General features: G+C 47.9%; 8 protein-coding genes across 8 annotated transcripts; 3 read left to right on the forward strand and 5 right to left on the reverse strand.

Annotated features, from left to right (window-relative positions):
- Window positions 1–141: 141 nt before the first annotated feature.
- N7489_007581 (thiamine pyrophosphate-dependent dehydrogenase E1 component subunit alpha) lies at window positions 142–1,755 on the reverse strand (the record flags this gene model as incomplete). The annotated part of the gene is made up of 5 exons (XM_056713331.1): window positions 142–912; window positions 974–1,183; window positions 1,248–1,309; window positions 1,367–1,554; window positions 1,616–1,755. The coding sequence occupies 5 exons, from the start codon at window positions 1,753–1,755 to the stop codon at window positions 142–144; spliced, it is 1,371 nt and encodes a 456-aa protein (XP_056567046.1).
- A 230-nt stretch (window positions 1,756–1,985) lies between these two features.
- N7489_007582 (NUDIX hydrolase) lies at window positions 1,986–2,465 on the reverse strand (the record flags this gene model as incomplete). The annotated part of the gene is made up of 1 exon (XM_056713332.1): window positions 1,986–2,465. The coding sequence occupies one exon, from the start codon at window positions 2,463–2,465 to the stop codon at window positions 1,986–1,988; it is 480 nt and encodes a 159-aa protein (XP_056567047.1).
- Window positions 2,466–2,960: 495 nt separating this feature from the next.
- On the forward strand, window positions 2,961–3,934 carry N7489_007583 (tyrosine-protein phosphatase; the record flags this gene model as incomplete). Its single annotated transcript, XM_056713333.1, has 2 exons — window positions 2,961–3,462; window positions 3,567–3,934. 2 exons carry the CDS (start codon window positions 2,961–2,963, stop codon window positions 3,932–3,934), a joined length of 870 nt encoding a protein of 289 aa, XP_056567048.1.
- Window positions 3,935–4,124: 190 nt separating this feature from the next.
- N7489_007584 (uncharacterized protein) lies at window positions 4,125–5,657 on the reverse strand (the record flags this gene model as incomplete). The annotated part of the gene is made up of 1 exon (XM_056713334.1): window positions 4,125–5,657. The coding sequence occupies one exon, from the start codon at window positions 5,655–5,657 to the stop codon at window positions 4,125–4,127; it is 1,533 nt and encodes a 510-aa protein (XP_056567049.1).
- A 1,188-nt stretch (window positions 5,658–6,845) lies between these two features.
- Window positions 6,846–8,782, forward strand: N7489_007585 (uncharacterized protein; the record flags this gene model as incomplete). The annotated part of the gene is made up of 6 exons (XM_056713335.1): window positions 6,846–6,866; window positions 6,938–7,112; window positions 7,183–8,236; window positions 8,381–8,443; window positions 8,507–8,567; window positions 8,702–8,782. 6 exons carry the CDS (start codon window positions 6,846–6,848, stop codon window positions 8,780–8,782), a joined length of 1,455 nt encoding a protein of 484 aa, XP_056567050.1.
- Window positions 8,783–9,898: 1,116 nt separating this feature from the next.
- Window positions 9,899–11,790, reverse strand: N7489_007586 (uncharacterized protein; the record flags this gene model as incomplete). The annotated part of the gene is made up of 7 exons (XM_056713336.1): window positions 9,899–10,199; window positions 10,254–11,150; window positions 11,209–11,234; window positions 11,290–11,340; window positions 11,394–11,531; window positions 11,603–11,633; window positions 11,699–11,790. The coding sequence occupies 7 exons, from the start codon at window positions 11,788–11,790 to the stop codon at window positions 9,899–9,901; spliced, it is 1,536 nt and encodes a 511-aa protein (XP_056567051.1).
- A 5,216-nt stretch (window positions 11,791–17,006) lies between these two features.
- N7489_007587 (uncharacterized protein) lies at window positions 17,007–17,207 on the reverse strand (the record flags this gene model as incomplete). Its single annotated transcript, XM_056713337.1, has 1 exon — window positions 17,007–17,207. One exon carries the CDS (start codon window positions 17,205–17,207, stop codon window positions 17,007–17,009), a length of 201 nt encoding a protein of 66 aa, XP_056567052.1.
- Window positions 17,208–17,284: 77 nt separating this feature from the next.
- On the forward strand, window positions 17,285–18,256 carry N7489_007588 (uncharacterized protein; the record flags this gene model as incomplete). Its single annotated transcript, XM_056713338.1, has 3 exons — window positions 17,285–17,300; window positions 17,474–17,942; window positions 18,016–18,256. Coding segments are annotated over 3 exons (726 nt in total), but the record flags the coding sequence as incomplete, so codon positions are not given.
- Between the last annotated feature and the right edge of the window lie 522 nt (window positions 18,257–18,778).

Below are 18,778 nucleotides of genomic sequence, written 5' to 3' on the forward strand. Positions count from 1 at the left end.
TAGTGCAGTCGGAATCTTCAATAAGCATCACGACTGAACATCATTCTTCTGGATATCGCCGGGATATATATGAATATAGCTCTCAATTATAATGCTCTAACGCTCCTAGGGCCCCTATGTATACTTTTTGAGAGACAAGCCTTAATCCAGACCATTAATCCCATCTTTATACGGCCGGAGGTCATACTCATCAGGATAAGTCTCCAAGATGCGCTTGAGCTCCGCCATCTGCTCCCTCTGCTCCTCCGTAATTTCCTCATAAACATCCGTAAAGGCGTCCCTAAGCGAGGGCTTCTTCTCCTGCTCCGCCTCGCCAAACTCCTTCAGCACTGCCTTCCGCATCTCATCCCGCGTCTCCTTCTCCTGCTCCTCACTCCAAATCCCCTGATTCTCCAGCCATTTACGCAGCCGGATAATGGGATTATCACGACGTTTCCAGTCCTCGACTTCAACGCGGGCGCGGTACGCAAAGCTATCGTCGCTGGTACTGTGGTGCGAGACACGGTAGCTCATGGCTTCGATCAGCACAGGCCGTCCGCCATCACTTAGGGCGAGTCGGCGTGCCTCTTTCATCGCTTCGTTCACAGCGAAGACGTCATTGCCGTCTACGCGGATCGTGTCGATACCGTACCCGACGCCGCGGCTGGCGATTCCATCGCCCCGGTACTGCTCTAGCGTTGGCGTTGAGATTGCGTAGCCGTTATTTCGGCATATAAAGACAACCGGGCAGGACCGTGTCGCGGCGATGTTTAGCGCGGCGTGGAAATCACCTTCACTGGCGGCTCCTTCGCCGAAGTAGCAGGCCACAATGCGTGGGTCCCGGTTTGGGTTTTGAAGGTCTTGGAGTTTTAGTGCGTAAGCTGCTCCGGCGGCTTGGGGAATTTGCGTGGCTAATGGGGATGAAATTGTGTGCTGTTTTGCGTGTGAGGTTAGGGAAAGCACAATGCTGTAGTAAGGAGGTAGTGGCACTGACCGTGCGAGGATAGTTTTGCCCATAGTGGACTGGCATATTTCGACCACGGCCTGTGTCGTTGGCATTGGCGAAGAGCTGGCTCATGAAGTTTTTCAATGTAAATCCACGTTGCTGGAATACGCCGGCTTCGCGGTATTGTGCAAAGACCACATCATCTGGTGTCAATGCGGCCGCGGAGCCAACTGTGATACCTTCTTCGCCGGCGGAAACCTATAGGTACCCAGTCAGATAAGCCACATTCTTCCTCTTCTCACTCTTGATAAATTGGACATACCATGTAGAAACTTAAGCGACCCTGCCGTTGTGCCTCAAACATGACCACGTCCATAACGCTTACTGCACCCCAACAGTCAGACAGATACTTGATGTCCCATCAAGTCTGGAGTAACTAACCAGACAGCATATTTTTGTACCACGTCAGGACCTCCTCATTTGTAACATTGGGTGCTGGTCTCGTCTTGTCGATCTGGTAACCATCTGAATCCATCACACGGTAGGTAGGGATAGCGGGCAGATCCGAGGCTTTGAGGAAGGCCATCTCCGATGTGAACTTGCTGTTCACAGCACCTGGGAATCGAACACTAAAGGGATAACATCTGGTCAGTGTCTCTTTCCCCCAGAAGAAATTGTTGAAGCAATCACCTGTCTGACCCCGGCCGCTGCGAGATGGAGCTACTCCACCTCCGTGCGGGGACGATGCGCGCTGTGGTTACGGGCTGGCTGCGAAGGCCATTCCGAGACAGGAGCTTCAGAGACATTCTGGTCTCTCTCGTTATTAACATTGTAGTTTTAATTGTTCTCAATGGGAGAAGAGGGATTCCAAGGTCTTTGAATGTTAAATCTGGGGAGTGCGGAGGGCGGTTGGCGTCGGCATTTTAACGTCACTCCGCGGCCAACCGAGTATTCGGTTGCGGGGAAATAAACTAAAGAGTGAACAACATTGCAACAATCTCAGTTGTATTCTTTGCATCCTGATTAATTCTCTAGAATGAGGCCTCAAATATCACACACCTCAGACGTATCCCTGGCGGCGTAGTTCAAATCCCGTGCGTATCACATCCTGCATGGCGACAGGGATGCGGAGATCGTCAATACACTCCTCTTCCACCCATCGATACTCAAAAAACTCGCTGCGAGGGATTACGACTATCTCGGTAGATTCCTCGTGGATCACAAAGTTAAGTTTCGTCATGGGCTGGTCTTCAGATCCCCACGACAATGGTTCCACCTGATAGATGTTGTAGCAGCCCTGTAGTCCAAGACCTGTCTGCTCGAAAATGATCCGTCTCATGGCACTGTCGATGGTCTCATCAGTGTCTCGAACTGGACCCGTTGGAGTATTCCACCATCCAGTCGTGTACGAGCCCGTGGCGCGCTTCAGAAGTAGGACGGTGTAGCGCCCATTCTGTTGGTACCGGAAGATTGCTGCACCGATGCGCCACTGTTGATCCCGGGGTAAGTCTGAGATTCGGGTGTGGTCTGGGGCTGCCATAGTTGGATGACCAAGTTGATTCGAGAAGACGGAGATGGAGTTGATTGGTGGAGAGTTGAAGTCACACCAAGGGCAGTATAAATACCTATGTTTGCTATTTCGTTTGCTACTCATTTGCTATTTCACTTCTATACGGTCTCATTGCTTATTCTCTGACTTATATGAGGTTGAAGCCTGCAAGAACAGTTCGTATAACATGGGTCATGGGAAGAAAGCTCAACAAAACCAAAATAAAACGTGAAATTTATAAAAATGGTATCTGAGAAGACATCTGAACAGACTACATACTAACGACTGTGTGAAAGGACCATTGAGAATATATCAAAAGACGCCATAAGTATCTATGAAGTGTTCCTGGAAAACAAGGCCGTCGTCGGATATGATGACATCGGTGCCTGCGTCGGCTCCACTAATGGATACGATGACATCGTTGAACTGGCTTTCTTTATATATCTTCGATCTCTGATTTCTGTTTTCGATCTGTGCAATTGAATAATGAACGAAGCCGATCACATCCGTCAGGTATTAAATACCGATATCCGAACCCCCATCCCCCAGGCGGTCGTGACTAGGATCACATCCCTGCCACCATTTATCCCCATACAAGGTGTCTCCAACTTTCGCGATCTGAGCCATGATGGCAACCAGGTACGCCCAGGATTCATATATAGGTCAGGAACTTTGTCCGACATCTATGGTACCGGGAAATCCGTCATTGCGACCCAATTGGGCGTCACCACAATCTTCGACCTCCGTAATGAAGGGGAGCGGCAAAAAGCTCCTTCGCCTTCTATCACAGGAGTCAAAACGATATGGCTACCATACGGAGCTCGACCAGCCACTTTAAATCTTGGCGATTTCACGGGCGCAGATAAGGGCGCCGCAGGGTTCGTCAAGATGTACTTGGGGATCCTCGAAGCGGCTACCCCATCTTTCATGGAGATATTCAAGCATATCAGAGATAAACCACATGATCCGTTCATCGTCCATTGCTCAGGTAAATTCCACCGGTATCACCGTGCTCTCATGCTTATTTTGCATAGTCGCGTGCAGAAACTCCCTTCATAATCGACGGATGCTGATCATAAGTTCCATCCACAGCCGGTAAAGACCGCACAGGTGTATTTTCAGCTCTGGTCCTCCTCTTGATCGACCAACCCCATGACGAGATTGTTAATGATTACATCCTCACTCGAGTCGGATTGGAAAGCGCCCGTGAGAACCTCATGGAGGCATTCGCTGTAAATCTGGGAGCTGGTGGAGTTGACATCAACCAGCTGAGCCCCGAAGCGCTGGGTATGCTCGAACTGTGTGGTGTTCGCGCCACTTCGATGGCAGCATTCCTGGGAGCATTCGAGAACTCTTGGAAGAATGGCGTTGAGGGCTATCTCATTGATGGACTTGGATTCTCACAGAGTGATGCATCGGTGATGCGCAGGAACCTGACACAGCGGGCCACCTTCAGATAATTATACAAATATAAACAATCATGTAGAGAGTACACATTGTTGTACTAGTTATGTTTAGACTCGACCAAGTCTTAAGGTTCTCCGGACATGTCTTCATTGCTGCCTCACAAATATGCCTTCAAGAAAATAGATAGGAAAATACCCGTGGTTACGACATATCCTCTGCACAATTTATGAGACTTTCTGTCTGCTATATCAAAAGAGTCTCGGTATGCATTCCCTCCCGTGCGCAGAACGTATACGTAATATCCAACCTGGTCGCAGACTGCTGACTGACGACATGTACCCAGGACAAATCCTCGATCCTCTGGCACACAGCGATTTGTTCCATGCTCTGTATCATTTGCCCACCCCATGACCCACCCTCTTCAATCTCAATTACCCGCTCAACCACCCTGGCAGCAGAGATGCTATCCCAAACCGCCTCCCGTATCGGTTGCCGTCGCAGGATACTCAAGACCTCGCGTCGGACTATGGGATGCCGGCATTTGACCCCAATTATGTAAAGCAAGGGAACAATTCCAGTCTCCGGCGTAAAAGTCGGCTCTAACCTCGAATACCGCTCACGCGCCGCCGCTATGTCGCCCGCCAAGGCTACGCACTGCTGGAACTGGGGCAGGAAGTCATCGTAGTCCATTTCTCTGCCAGGTCCGCAACTACTGAGGAGAGTGCATGCGATAGTATGTTGTAGGCGCAGCAGTGATTCAAGCGAGTAAGCTTCAGAGTCTGTCTCATAGGATCCGCCTTTTTGCAGTGTGTTGTTGAAGAGGCTCGACCACGTTTCCATCTGCCCGAAAACAATATCCTTAAGCGACGAAAGTGACGGCCGCATCTTAACGGACATTTGCTGCTCCGTATTGCGCAGTCTCATTACCCGAGCGAGGAGGGTCTGGAGGTGGTCGGCGGCTTGGTCGAGAGACCTAAAGCTACTGTCGGAGGGTGGAAGCTGGGACATAAATGTCTCTCGGATGTCAATTGGAGTCCAATCGACTAGAAATGTTACGGCCTGCATGTCGAGGCGGCGGATCTGCCTTGTGACCTGGCAGATAAGCGTGCGAAACCCTGAGGGTTCGGAATCGCCATAAGTACTGTCGTTGTTTACTATAGCCTTGTCGAGATTGCACGAAAGCTCTACACCTCCGCGCAGATGCTTCACTGCTTGTACGTAATTGCCTGCCAGATGATCAAAGCAGGTGAAGAGATAGCAGACCAAAAGCGTGACGGCCGTTATTTCGGTGTTGTCAGCACTTCTCTGGTTCAAAAGAAAGTGAATTGCCCGATTATAGTGAAGCAACGGAGCCGCATCCGGTGGCCAGTCTTTCGAAGATTGCGGTTGATGTATATGGTCGCTAGAATCGCGATACATGTAGTTTCGGTGGATCAAGGCCAGTGCAATGGCGGCATGCCGCACTGATGGCACTGTTTGGGAGAAGAATATGAGAGTTCTACGCCATGATTCGCAGGGGCGATATACACTCAGATGCTTGATCGAGATATACTCAAAAAAACACATTGCCTCGGCCTGGGCTGACCCGGTCACTGGTAAGACCATAAAGGGTTCGAGGTTCTGCAAGTTGAGGCCATCGTATTTCGAGTACCACTTTTTGGGATGATACGCACTGATCGTGGTACAAGGGTGATAACTGTTGCAGCTCTCTTCTCTATCGGCCTTTTCGTTGTGATTATGACTTGGTTCAATCTCGGTCTTGAAAGCGATGGTCATTTCACTATAGCCGTCACAGGTGCGACCCGTAGACTGACATTTCAAGCATGAAGGTAGAGATAGATCGCATTTTACTCGTCTTATCCTGAAAGGTGCACCGACGTTGAGTGTCATTCTTCTGGATCTTTGAACACAATCGATTGATCTGTAGAACGGTGTCTAGACTCACTTGCAAGTCTTACAGCCTAGCCTTGATTTTGGAGCGAACTTGCGAGGCTTTCTTCTCCAAGCTTGGTTGGCCATCTTCGTGTTCTTCTTCATATCGTCCATCGCTTTGATGTTAGCTGGCCAGACTTGCTTTGCGTTGTTTTAAGCAGTGGACACTCCCTGGGCCGCTGCCAATATAATTTCAGGAGGACCTTCTATTCATCTGTTCGTATGCCAGCAGGTCATCTCCCACGTCCTTTGCGGTGGACACTTGAATAAGGACGTACGGTACAACAAAGAGGGTGAGAGATCAATCGAATAGCCCAAGGATAAACCACTGTGATAAATACCTACCTACCTAGGTAGGTATTGATTGGCCAGTTCGTAGGTACAAGCAAGAAGTACCAAGAAAGGGGAGTCCCAAGGTTCTCGATGGAGAAGGACCGAATAGGGTGAAGATAAGCCAATGATAAATCCTGAGACAACATATTTTAATAAATTCTGATTGGCTAGTTCGCACAGGTGGGGTGCCAAGAAGGTAGAGCCACCAATTACGGTGAGGTGTGATGGCTGCCTAGGTAGACATCTCTGTGTACATGCAGTGCATCCGGAAGGCTAGTCTTAACCTCACATGAGGTTTAGTATAGAAAGTAAAGCACCTAGGTAATCTTAGAAGAATTTAAGCCCCCACGCTCCGTAGTGAGATCTGGTGGTAGAATAGATATTCATTGGCTAGTTCGTACAAGCAAAGCGCCAGGAGAGTGTACACAATAGGTAGCGTGGCTTGATAGGAAGAATGCCACTACCTAAGGAGCTTAGTGAACCCTGTAAGTTTATTTGACAAAGTCTCTGAGGAAATTCACCTGGTATAAATATCTGCCTGGTCTCGCGATGTGCCGGGTCCAATGATACTTTCTTGCAAGCAATATTAACAGGAAGCTCAGTGAGAACCTTTTGGGGATAATAATGAAACAACTTGTGAATGCACTCATACTTTTCATGAGCTTGGGATGCAAAGCCGATATTTGGCGTGATCCAAGCATGGTATATGGATTTGACACTGTGAGTCTTGGGCTTTGCCGAACCACAACCTCTAATCAAAGGCTTTTTGAGCTTTCTGACTAGCCATCTAGATTAACCCATCAGCCAACCTCACGTGGACACCATGTTTCGATAACTTTACGTGTTCTAGACTTGAGGTTCCTTTGGATTATTCAAACAGAAGTTTTGGCACGACGTCAATCGCCTTCATAAAACTGGCTGGGAAGAATGCCACCGCCGAGTCCCCAAGCATTGTACTCAACCCCGGTAAGATCTCGATCAGATCAATCATACAAAGTTACCTGAAATGCATGTGCCTGGACTGACACCTCGTCAGGTGGTCCGGGTGGTTCTGGTGTCGATCTCCTCCTCACATACTCCACTGTCACAGGGCAAATGTTCGGAGATCAGTACAACTTCATCTCGTTTGATCCTCGCGGTGTGAACAACAGCGATCTGAGCCTCGACTGCTTCTCGGGGAATTCTGAAGCAAGGTTGGCCTTCAGCCGACTGCACAGTACAGGCGCTACCAACATCTCAACTACATCGCTCGAAGAACAATACTATTCAAGCTCTATCTATGGAGAGTGGTGCAACGATGTCGTCGCCAATGAGTCACCTCATGGTTATTATGTGACGACACCGGCGGTTGCCCATGATTTGCTCACATTTATAGAAGCCGAGGCCAGGGTCGCCGGTCAGTCACCATCAGACGCCAAATTGTGGTGTTATGGCATCAGTTACGGCACTGTGATCGGCAGCACTTTCGCTTCCATGTTTCCCGACCGAGTTGGGAGAATGATACTCGATGGTGTTTTGAACGCAGAGCAATATTATAACAATGACTGGAGAGATAACGTTGATCAAATGGACGAGGCCATGAAAGTATTCTCGAGCTTCTGCCATTCCGCAGGCCCTGAAAAGTGTTCCTTCTGGGGACCCACGCCAGGCAACATCACAGCCAGAATGGACGACATCATCCATCAGCTTCAGTACAATCCGGTCCCAGTAAGCGGAGTACGAAGTCGAGACTTACCGACACTGATCACCTATTCAGACTTGAAGGCTCTTTTCCTTAACACTATCTACACCCCACTTGAGAAATTCCCAGTCATGGCCGATATCCTACACCAGCTCGAGCGTGGAGACGTGTCAGCTCTTACAGGCATGTTCGACGGATTAAATTCTATATCCGACGCCCGTCTTGCCATTCAGTGCGCCGATTCGTATCGGAGGAACCGGCTTACTACCATGGAAGGATTCAAGAGTTACGTCGAGTACTCAATTTCCAAGAGCAAATACATCGGTGATATTTACCCCATCTACCAAGAAAATATCTTGTGCAGATCATTCCGACCGCAGCTGCCTGATAGCATGATGATTCAAGGCAGGTATCCCACGTTTTGTCTCTATCTTTCTCTCTCTCCCTTTCTGTATTCTCTAAAGTTCATTCCGGAAAGCTAAATAAACATCTCCACTGGAAGCAAGATCTAATCGATTTCTTTCTATGCAGGCCCAATAAGTGGACTAGACAGGCCTACGTCCTTTCCAATCCTTTTTGCGAGTAATACCATCGACCCTATAACGCCCTTGAAATCGTACGTTTCGACCAAACTGTCTCGCCATCTGGTATGTTGCTAATTGACTTGACACCTTGGCAGGGCGAGCGAGATGTCTTCTCGGTTTGCCGGATCAGTACTCCTATTGCAAGAAGCCGTTGGTGTAAGTTATTATCAAATCTCAATCACACAACCACCTCAAACAAGGGTCTAGGCTGAATCGCGGGATGTTTTTCTTGGATGCAGCATACAGTCATCAATCAACGGGCGTCAAATTGTTACTATGGGTATGTTCAGGCATACCTTCAAGGCATAGTTCCACCGCCCAACATTACATGCCCGCAGCGGTACATACCTTTCATAGACGGCCCTATTTAAGAATTGTTAACGCCGCGGAGAAGGGGTTCGGTGAGTTCCAGGAAGAGTTGGCTAGTGGCACCACAGTGCTCAATGGTTTCCTACCATTGTGAACCTGGCGGTTCTATTACCTAGGTGGGCAGTTCAGAATGATAATGGCAACAGGACATTGAATGGTGCCAATCAAGTGTTACATATAGAATATGAGGACCTGTGGAATTGACGCCGGTAACTTTCGATGTACTATTTTACACCCGCCCAGCACAGTTAGTCGTCCTCGAGTCCTGATATTGGCGCCCGACTTTAAACAGTTGTTCCCCCTATTTCCACTGGCGGTCAAAACGGCGCCGAAAATGACTCCCTCCTATAGCCAAATCTAAGTTCCCTCCCTTTTCGTCTAGCCCGGTCGAGTGGCTGTAAGATGCTTCGTCTTCCCTCTCTTCCGGAGTCACTACACCTCGCATCCTCGCTCCTTATCCCCGTTGCCCACGCCCTAAGTCAACCTTAACGCTTCTAATACCAAATTATTTGCATGCTGGTCTTGGTACCTGACAATCCCTATAACAACACCTACGCCCGTACGTCTGGCTTAAGCTGATGAGTATTAGAATCCTACGCACTCTATCACTCCCGCGTGACCATTGGTCGCATCATATTAAGTCGATATAAGGTTCTAAACGTCTCTACAGTCGCCCTTCCCTCTTAGCTGACACTGTACCTTAGGTAATGTGCTAATGTCCACGGGTGTCTACGTGATACATCCCCCAAATTCCAATAGGCTTATACCACAGTGAAAGAATAGCCCTCGTGAATTGGGTCAGTGGCATCCAACAGGTGGCCCACCGTTGTTCTCGGATGGCATCTGGCGTCTTTTCAAGCCTGATTATCCGACAGGTGCCGAGAAATGTGCAATCCGCCCACAAATATCTAAATGGTATTAAAACAGGAGAAGGTGATGGGGAAAGTAAAGAGCAACATGGATTTTGATTCCGCTTGCAAACCATGCATCAACAGGAATGGGGTGATTGCATGAGAGCAGCCGGTAAAGGTAAAATAGCCATTCCATGAGGTACACAGTTGCCGGCAAACCTTTACACAGCCCAGATAATTCCCCTCCCATTGGATAGGACGAATGTATTAGGAGACTGTATCGACAAACCATCCGTGCTCGTCATTATACAGGTTGTATGGTGTTACTCCAGTCAAAACGGGATACTTTTGCTGGTCGTCCGTAACTGTGCAATTACCTGTTCCGTGCAAGCAGTCTGCAATGGCTTCACCAACATGTTTGCCTTCAAAGTAGGCGCCCTGCAAGTAGCCGAAGAATTCCTGGCTGGTGGCCTCGCCTGCGAAAAACAAATTCCCCACGTTCGCACGGAGGTTTTGATGCGCTTGCATACTGGTGGAGGGAGGCCAGTTGGAGTAGGATCCATACGCCCTGGTGCTGTCAGTGACGTTCTGGGTGCCAGGGCTATGTGTTGCGGAAACCTACCAAGGGGTTTGTGTCCACCGTTTGTACCAAAGATCAGTCGGGTCAGGGATTTCCGGGCCATACATGTTCCGCAAAACTTCCATGACTTCAGCCTGTGTTTCTTCAAAGGATTGCGCCTCTACTCGGTAGGACTGGTCATTTACGACCGTCGCGACCATGAGGCCCGACCCTTCCAACACGCCCGGGAGGTCAAGGGGCTGGAACTCGGGATAGTAGCCTCGAGTTTCGGGATCCGCATAGATGAGGTACTGCGCGTTATCCCAAAATGCCCACGGGAATTGCATGAAAATCTTGGTGTATGTTCCCAGCTCGAAGCTATGGATGGCAGATTTCTTCCAAGAAGGAAGCTGTGGAGCAAATTTCACAACGTCCTTCTGAAGAACTCCCAGCGAGAAGGTCATGATAGCGTAGTCGGCATCGATGCAACCTCGATTGGTCCACACAGTCACAGAGTCCTTGCGGTACTCGACGCCCGTTACCTGCGTGCTCAGACGTAGACGGCTGTCGTTTTCCGCCAGAAACTCCGCCGCTTCCTCCCGAATGATAGTTGCAAAGCCACGCTGGTCAGATACGAAAAGGTTTTCTTCGGAGAAATAGTTGAAGGTCGCGTTCTCTGCCACAGAGGTGTAGACTTCCGAGCTCTCACTAGGGGTGTAAACAAACTCGCCATCAAATAACCACCATTCGGCGGTCTGCCGGTAAGAATCGTCCTTGGCCGGGTCCCAGCCCTGCAAGCGCAATCCGGCACGGAAAGACCGATCCTGGATATTGTGCTGTAGGAGAGACCCTGCGTCAATAGTAACTTTTTCCATGGCCTCTTGGAACTCTCGAATTGCATAATCATAATCTGCTGGACCTCTTTCATCGAAGTATGTCGTGTTATCCTGGTCAGTGAACCTGTAATAGTCGTCAGCAACCATTCGTCGTATCTTAATTACCTAATTTCCACACATACAGGGTCGTGATCAAGTTCTTCTTGGCCTATCAGAACGCTGTCAGCTGCATGCTATGACACTATCCGCGTGGAGTGATTTACCAAAGTGTAAATCGGGTTCTCAGGGCCACCATCACGGACCGTTCCTTGCACCTGATACCGGTTAGACGTGAAAACACTCTTCGAACGGTACACCAAAAGATTACCCAGTTCGCGCCTGCTTCCACGATATACGGATACCCGTCTGGCCTGCTGCCAAAGCCAACATCATGCATGCGTCCTCCAATGCGGTCTTGGTACTCAACAAGCAGGAAATCATCAATCCCATTATCTGAGAGCGATTTCTGTTATGCACATATGAGAATCAAATATGTCGATACGGGAGGGGGGCATCCTTGGTATAAGGCAAACTCACTGCAGCTGTGACTCCAGCAACACCCGCGCCACTGGCGATTGTCAGTCCTGGTTCATTCCAAAAGTGTATGTGTGAGGTCTAAGGGTATGATCGTACAGGACAGCAACCTTGGTTCTTTCGCATGTTTCCTGGGCCCGCACAGCTAGTGCGACGAGGCTAAAAGCAACGAGACTTGCCGCTCGCTTCATGACTTTCAATAATATAAAGGACAAGTATGATGTGCCGAGCAGTCCAGATTGACACAATCTGTTTTGGTTGAGTTTTAGTTGGAAGCTTGTATTGTCAATTGGCAGCTTGTTTAATATACCTTCCATCTGGTCACCAGATTGCCATCATCGACGTCTGAAGCAAGGACACTAATTCCTTGCTTCACTGCTGCCATGGGGAATCCTGTACTACCACCTGGAATTGTTGAAATATTCAACTTGTAACCTCATTTTCAGCCGCCTAGAGTGTACGTGATCATCACTTCATATTTTCAAGTCATTTCCAAGCACTATTCCTATTGTTGAAAAGCCCATTTTTATTAAGACTCTTAGTGAGAGCTAGCCAATTTGATCGTTCCTCCGATTTATCTTTTGTTAACTAATTCGAACCAGAAAACCACAACGGGAGTAGATATATTTCCTCCCATCAGAAATTGCATTCCCTATGAGATATAATAGCTTGGATTCAATTATTTGTAGGTCGAAGGATCAGCATATCCTTGTCTTTTCGAGGTATTGATAATTAGAGACTAAAGCCGTAGGGCTACCGAGCTACCTATCAAGTTGATCTGCAGATCTATGCAACACGTCTTTTCAGCAACGCCAGGTCGGCGGGAGAATTTACTTAGCTACGTTGTAAGTCGGTTTACTGGAGCATTCAAGTCCTCGGAAAATTCTTAGGAAGGGTATGAAGGGGCAAAGTATGTGAGCACAAGGTAAGCTAGGAAATTACGTTCCCGCCCTTCGGGAATTCTACAATAGGGATTATCACGGTGGGAACGGGTAAGTATCATACCGCTTAGCGAGGACCAGATCTATAGCTCGAGATCACACTCAGTTAACACCTACAAAAAAGCCAACCAAAGGGTCTGACCTACTCTATTGTTCTCTAAGTACGGTGCATGTCCAATTTATATGGGAACCAGGTTCTGCAAGAAGCACTTCTTGCCACTGGTGCGATCCGTTCTCGGTCTATATTACCCGGGTCCTATATATAGCGCGTATCATTTAGCTTTATCTGAAGAGGCTAGTAGGGCTAGGCCTTGATAGGTGCTGCAGCACTAAAAGGACTTCTGCACTGTTTCCCGGTACTGCGGCTGCATAATTTTAAGAATCTATATCTTTTGGATGTATACAATGGTTACTTAACTTGCTCAAATACAGTTTCAAACCAATGTATTGGCTTCAAGTGATCTTTAAAACCACAGCCACTTGCCAATGAAGTTTCTATTAAACTCATAACTAAAACATGATCAAACGCCGTAGGCATTAGCAAAGTGTTTACTACGTAAACTTTTAGCTAGAAATAGTACAGAGTCAGTTGTTGAGCTGAAGAAGGCAAGTCGATGGTATTGCTCTGCTAGATGCTGATTTGTTGTCACTCCACGCGTCAACATGTGTCAAACAACATTTGGAACAACTCATGGAATGACCCCCTAAGCCCCGTCTGAGAATCGTTTGGGGACGGCCCCTACAGTCTGAATCTGACATCAGTAGCTCCGGTAAGCTCTTTGATGTCTCGGTAGACCCACTCAATGGGCATGAAGAGGGCGTAACGCCCGTGTGGCTCCCCGGCAAATATGATCTCAATCAAGACTAAATAGGCTGGATTAGAATTAGTGAATACCAATCCCCCGAGTCCCCAAGGGTGGCTGGACTCGGATCCTGTGACAATGTAGCCCACTGTATAGTTTTCGGTCTCTTCGGAATCTGCGCATGGATTGTTTGGCCCTTAAGGCCAATAATTTCATAAGGGCTGCGGTCTTCAGCCCGTGAATAACCCCGGTACGGTGCCCCATTCGCTGTCCCCACAGGCAACCTCCAGCCCATTTAGGTCTGTGGGAAGGGCAGAGGTATGGAAGGGCTGTCCCTCCGGTGTCTAATTTTTTGAGATTAGCTTTTACCACATCTGGTTCAACCAAAGCCCATGCTATCAAAAGAGAAGTCGCCTTACTTGGTTTGGTGACACCCGATGGCTAGGGACCTCAATTATGATCTATTCAAAGTCACAAACGCCCTCATAAATCCGATAAAGCGAAGATCCAAATCAAATTTGAAAAAAGGAAAAACCGACGCCGTTGAGACAGGGGCTAGATGATTCGTATTGTTGAATACCCGTCTGTTTATTCATATCCGTAGGGAAGCAGAAATTCGGAGTGCTTTACCAATCCAAGTGGTCACGAAAATAAACTGATCTGACCGCAATTAACCGTAGGGACTTGGATTGATGAATCACCATTAACGCGAGCTCAACGTAATTTCGAATGTGAGGAAAATTGGCTGACGGTGAAATTGTGTCCGAACGTTCACTAAACCAGGCTTCTTAAAGAGGGCGTGCAAAAGTGTTGTGCAGCGTGGTTGAAGTATAGCAGGGCTCGCCAACTGAGAGCCCGTCCTCCACCTAAAGCGCAGGTCCATGCATTTCATAAAGCACAGCACCCCCCCCCCGCCCCCAAGGTCTCTGATAAGAAATTATTTCAACCTGCTCGCAAGGGCCACCTCCGCTCCATTCCGAGCCCTTAGGCGGGACCGGAGAACTTGAAATTCCTTCTGTGGTTCACTTCTAGTACAGTATTTGTACATCTTCACTCTAATCACGGCTCATAGTAGAATCGAGCTTGCCCCAACGAGGCAACCATATTCCAGGCTACACGTAGCAGCCAATCTCATGCGATTGCTCACAATCACACATCTGTATTCCTAAAACAGTAGGATCGTCGTACTCAGCCTCGCACGGTTACCACGCAATCCGGTTACTGCCTCAATTAACAGGCCCTTTCTAAAATGTGATAACGAAATGGTGTATATACCTAGGTACTGATAGTTTGAGCTCCGCTCCTGCTTTCATACAGTGCCCGTACGTAAGATAGCCTGACATTGGGCAGTCCAATCGACGATATTAGAACAAATATATACTTCAGGAATCATAGAAATACCCCCAATGCCTGAAATATATAATCCTGCTGTAAAGTAGTTAAAAAGAAAAACACTTGGCAGGCATGCCGGGGAGCGAACATCAAGGAACAATAGGACAAATTAGAGCTCTTGATATTGCGCCTGGTCCCAGCCAATACTTCAAATTCACATGTTCATATTTAGGTAGACCTCGCCACATTCCTTTTTGGGGTACCCTTCTCGAACATCCATTATAGAGCACTCATTTGTCCATTACGGATGCTGCTGCTGCTAGTGTCACATGGCCTTTTCCTATGTATGTAGGTAGTTCACTGCTATCCTTCCTTTCCTCTTTACATAGTACAGTACAATACATCTTGTACAGCCTCTTTCATGATCTCATTTACATTGTAGATCTTACCAGGGAAAGATAAATCACCGGATACTGCGGCATCCGTTCCGGGGAAGTACTTTGTGCTGGGGCGGGCATTATTAGGAAAACCCATATAAAGCGCCAGGTTCGCAAGGAACATGCCTGTCCTCCAAGTTTCAGTAACCCGCCTTTCTATCTGGTCAGTACTTCTTTCCTCCCCTTTCCTCCCCACTTGGTTACTACCGCAATGGATATAGACAATGCAATGCTGAAGACTGTCGACAGTATCAATTTTCCCTTCAAGCGAAAGCAATACGAAAATGCGCATGAGCCTTCTCCTACTTGGCTTCGCTGCCAGCGTCGCCATGGCTTCTCCACTCGAAACACATTCTAATGTCTTGACGAAGCGTCAATGTATCTACTGTTCCGAAACCGCCGACATGTGCCCGATGAAGTGTACCTGCGGTAATTATGAATTACCCCTTTTTTGTGAAGGTGGAAAGCAATGCTGTTGCAGATGTGTAAGTAATCACCTCTGGAGATTTGGATGGGGTAGATCAAACTGACAGGCCCCAGTCTGGTTGTGACGATGGCGGTCAGAATGGTAGTTGTTCGGTGGAGTAGCCGGCCAATAGGGCTAAGGCCCCGCCATTACCTGACATGACCACAAATATAAGTACATATGTATAAGATAGCTAGATAGCTCTGAATACCAGAGTTGTCAGTTTCTGTCGGGTTATAAGCCCTTTATTTTGGTTACTTTAAGATTTATAATAGAACGCGAAGAACCCCTATCTACAATTACTAATAGTATTTTTTAGAACTTTTCAGGACTATATTCTCAGCTCTAGGAGTGTACCTGGAAGAAACCCCGACCCGCAGTCTGATACGCAAGCTGACCAATCAGGAGGTCCATGTAAGCGATTAGTTATTCCAAGGTTGGCCCCATTAGCGGCATACGGCCCCCGGTTTCTGTGCCGCAGACTGAACCCCTTACTGATGCGCCCTGCTTGGTGGATTACCCTTCTAATGTCACAATCCTGCTTGCGCCCTGCCAATCTGGCCCCCATGTGATAGTGTTAACTAACGTAATCCACCACCGAATGGATCACACCACCGAGCGGCGCAGTCCGGAACACCATTTCAAAAGCCTTTTTTTTATACCTTGATATCTTGATCACCAACTCATGAACTTTCTCCTAACTCCCTCCAAAGAGACTACATAGCACCCTGAAAAGTATAGGGTACAAGGGGAAGCCTTTATAGATCACTGTTTTTAAGATTTTACAACCTGATATCTCAAGTGTTCCGGACTGCGCAGTTCGCGTACCGGTTACGTTAGGGTCCCTGAGGAATAACACTAAGAATAGAAATTAATTGGGGCAATAGAAGAAAACTTTGACCAATTCAAATGTGGCACATACCATATACTTGAAGGATAGAAGGATTAGGGGCGGCCTGGTCAAATTATGAGAAAAATTACGATCTTCTTTCTCCCTGCGTATTAGTTGACACGGCGGGCCCTCTGCCGTACCCGACCGCTTGCCCTTGGGTTTATACAGACGCGACCTAGAAATGAATAGAATAAAAGGGGTAGTGCGTCGGGCTATAATAGGGCGTAATAGCCAGTGGGGCCGATAGGTAAAGAAAGAGGGCGGCAATAAGTGCAAGGTAGAGGAGTTCTAGGGAGGGGAAGAAGGAGAAGAGAGGTCGAAAGGGCGAGGCTGAGTCTTTTACATCGAGGCGACGCCTGGAGAGGTTACAAAAACAGCGTATTATGGTCATCGAATTTCCCGGTGCTCGACGCTCCGCGCAGAAATCGGCCTTCCTCGAAGACAACGTCCACCCACTTCAGCTCTTTCCTGTCGAGAATGGACCGCACTGTTTTTTTTTTTTTTTTGTGGTATTGATGCGGTTTTTTCCTTGTTGTCTAGCAGATCACGACGGCGGTGCGGTTGCTGTCTGCAGTGTTTCCATTACCGTACCGAAAACAGTTGATCAGAAAGTTGTTCAGGTGAATCCTTTTGACGGTTTCGCCGCGGATCTTTGGCCAAAGGGGGTAGATGGGGTCGGACCGAGGGACAGGAAATCTCTGGACTTTTGCTGTCCTGTCTGTTGGTGTTGCTGTCATTTTGAAGCTGCATGAGAGGGACATTGTTAGATGAAAGACGGCATTGACTTGTAGCTCGACCGAGCTTACAACAAAAGATGGCGTTGCAGCAGAGTATGTTTGGGAAGAGGGAACTGGTTCAAGTAGAAGAAGCTTGAGTCCAAGTTAAGTACAAGAACTCGAACTCGAATGGGCTTCATGGTCAACGGCAACACTTGAATACGATCTATTGTCTATTCCAGTGACAATGGGGGTTTTCTACGTGATTCACAATAGCACATGAATAGGACATATATTCGAGGACCCAAAAACCCCTTCAAAAAAAAAAAAAGGGCCGAAAGAGCCCAGGTTCACATTGCAAGAATGTTCTCCAAACGCAATAGGAATCTGGGATTCCACCTGTGAGATCAACGGCGATATATTCAATCGATGGAAGCTGCCCATCCAACCAGAGCAACGCCCTCGCAGCCCTGGAGCTCGACAGAAAAGCTCACAGCAGCAAAGTCCGTTCTTTCGTCTCCTGGCTGAGATCAGGAGGCTGGTATACCTCGAGCTTATGGGCGATCGACGAGTGCATATTCGGTACTTTTGGAGAAAGCCATCGCGGGAACCACACAGCAAGCCTCGCTGGCGCTGGTGGCATACTGTTTGTGACCATTCTGACGGATTTATTGATGATCCTGTTGAGGATATCTGTTCAATCTCGGGCCGCGAGGGGTACATGCACATCCTGAGACCCAAAATTGGCAGCGTGGAGTGGCTGAGATGTTGTCAAATCGGGCAAGTCGGTATCCTTCCACTGTCAGACCATTGACTTATTATCGTACAGATATGAAGAAGCATTGGACGTTCTTTATGGGGCGAATGTCTTTGTGATGGACGAGGCTATGGACACCCCTTCTCTGATATCACGGATTTTGGCACCGCGTTGTGCGTCTCTTATTACATCTATGGACATCTCGTTTGTTGTAGGCTTCTGGGGCCCGGGGCAAGCTGAGGAGGACTGGATGGCAACCTATTACGCGTTCTTTGGGTTAGTTGAGAAGAGCTTCCGTGGCGTGCTCCGGCTACGTGTGCTACTTCAAATGCCGCCCTGTGAGGCTCAAGAGCTTTTATATACCTATTGTTGAGGCTACGAAGGAGGGGAAAGATGGAGATGAAGAGAGGTGATAGATGAATCTATGGGAAAAAGCTGGTATATAAACCAGCTGTATGACTAAGATAGCAAAGAGCTCAGTCTGCACACAGACAAACGTATACCCTGCATGGACTGCATGCCAAACAGATACCCTGCGTGCAGTGCATGTCAACACACCCTCCCAGACTGAGCATCATGAAGAAGAGCTCATACACAGAGGGGCCATAGAAACATCAGATAAATGAGTGTTGGGATCATCTTCGAAAGCATTAATATCAAAAATATCAGTATGAAAAACATCATATGTCAATCTGGTTTGCATAGTAAAATCAATGAAAATAAATCACTTTTTATAAGGAAAAATAAAGGAAAAAGGCAGCATCCAGAGCTTCAATCTGCATGCTTTTCTTGCTTTTCTTCCTACTTGCTCACAAGCAGTTTTCGAAGCCTTTCG

The sequence above is a fragment of the Penicillium chrysogenum genome (assembly GCF_028827035.1).
Source record: "Penicillium chrysogenum strain IBT 35668 chromosome Unknown utg000004l_segment0_segment0, whole genome shotgun sequence".
NCBI classification, from domain to species: domain Eukaryota; kingdom Fungi; phylum Ascomycota; class Eurotiomycetes; order Eurotiales; family Aspergillaceae; genus Penicillium; species Penicillium chrysogenum.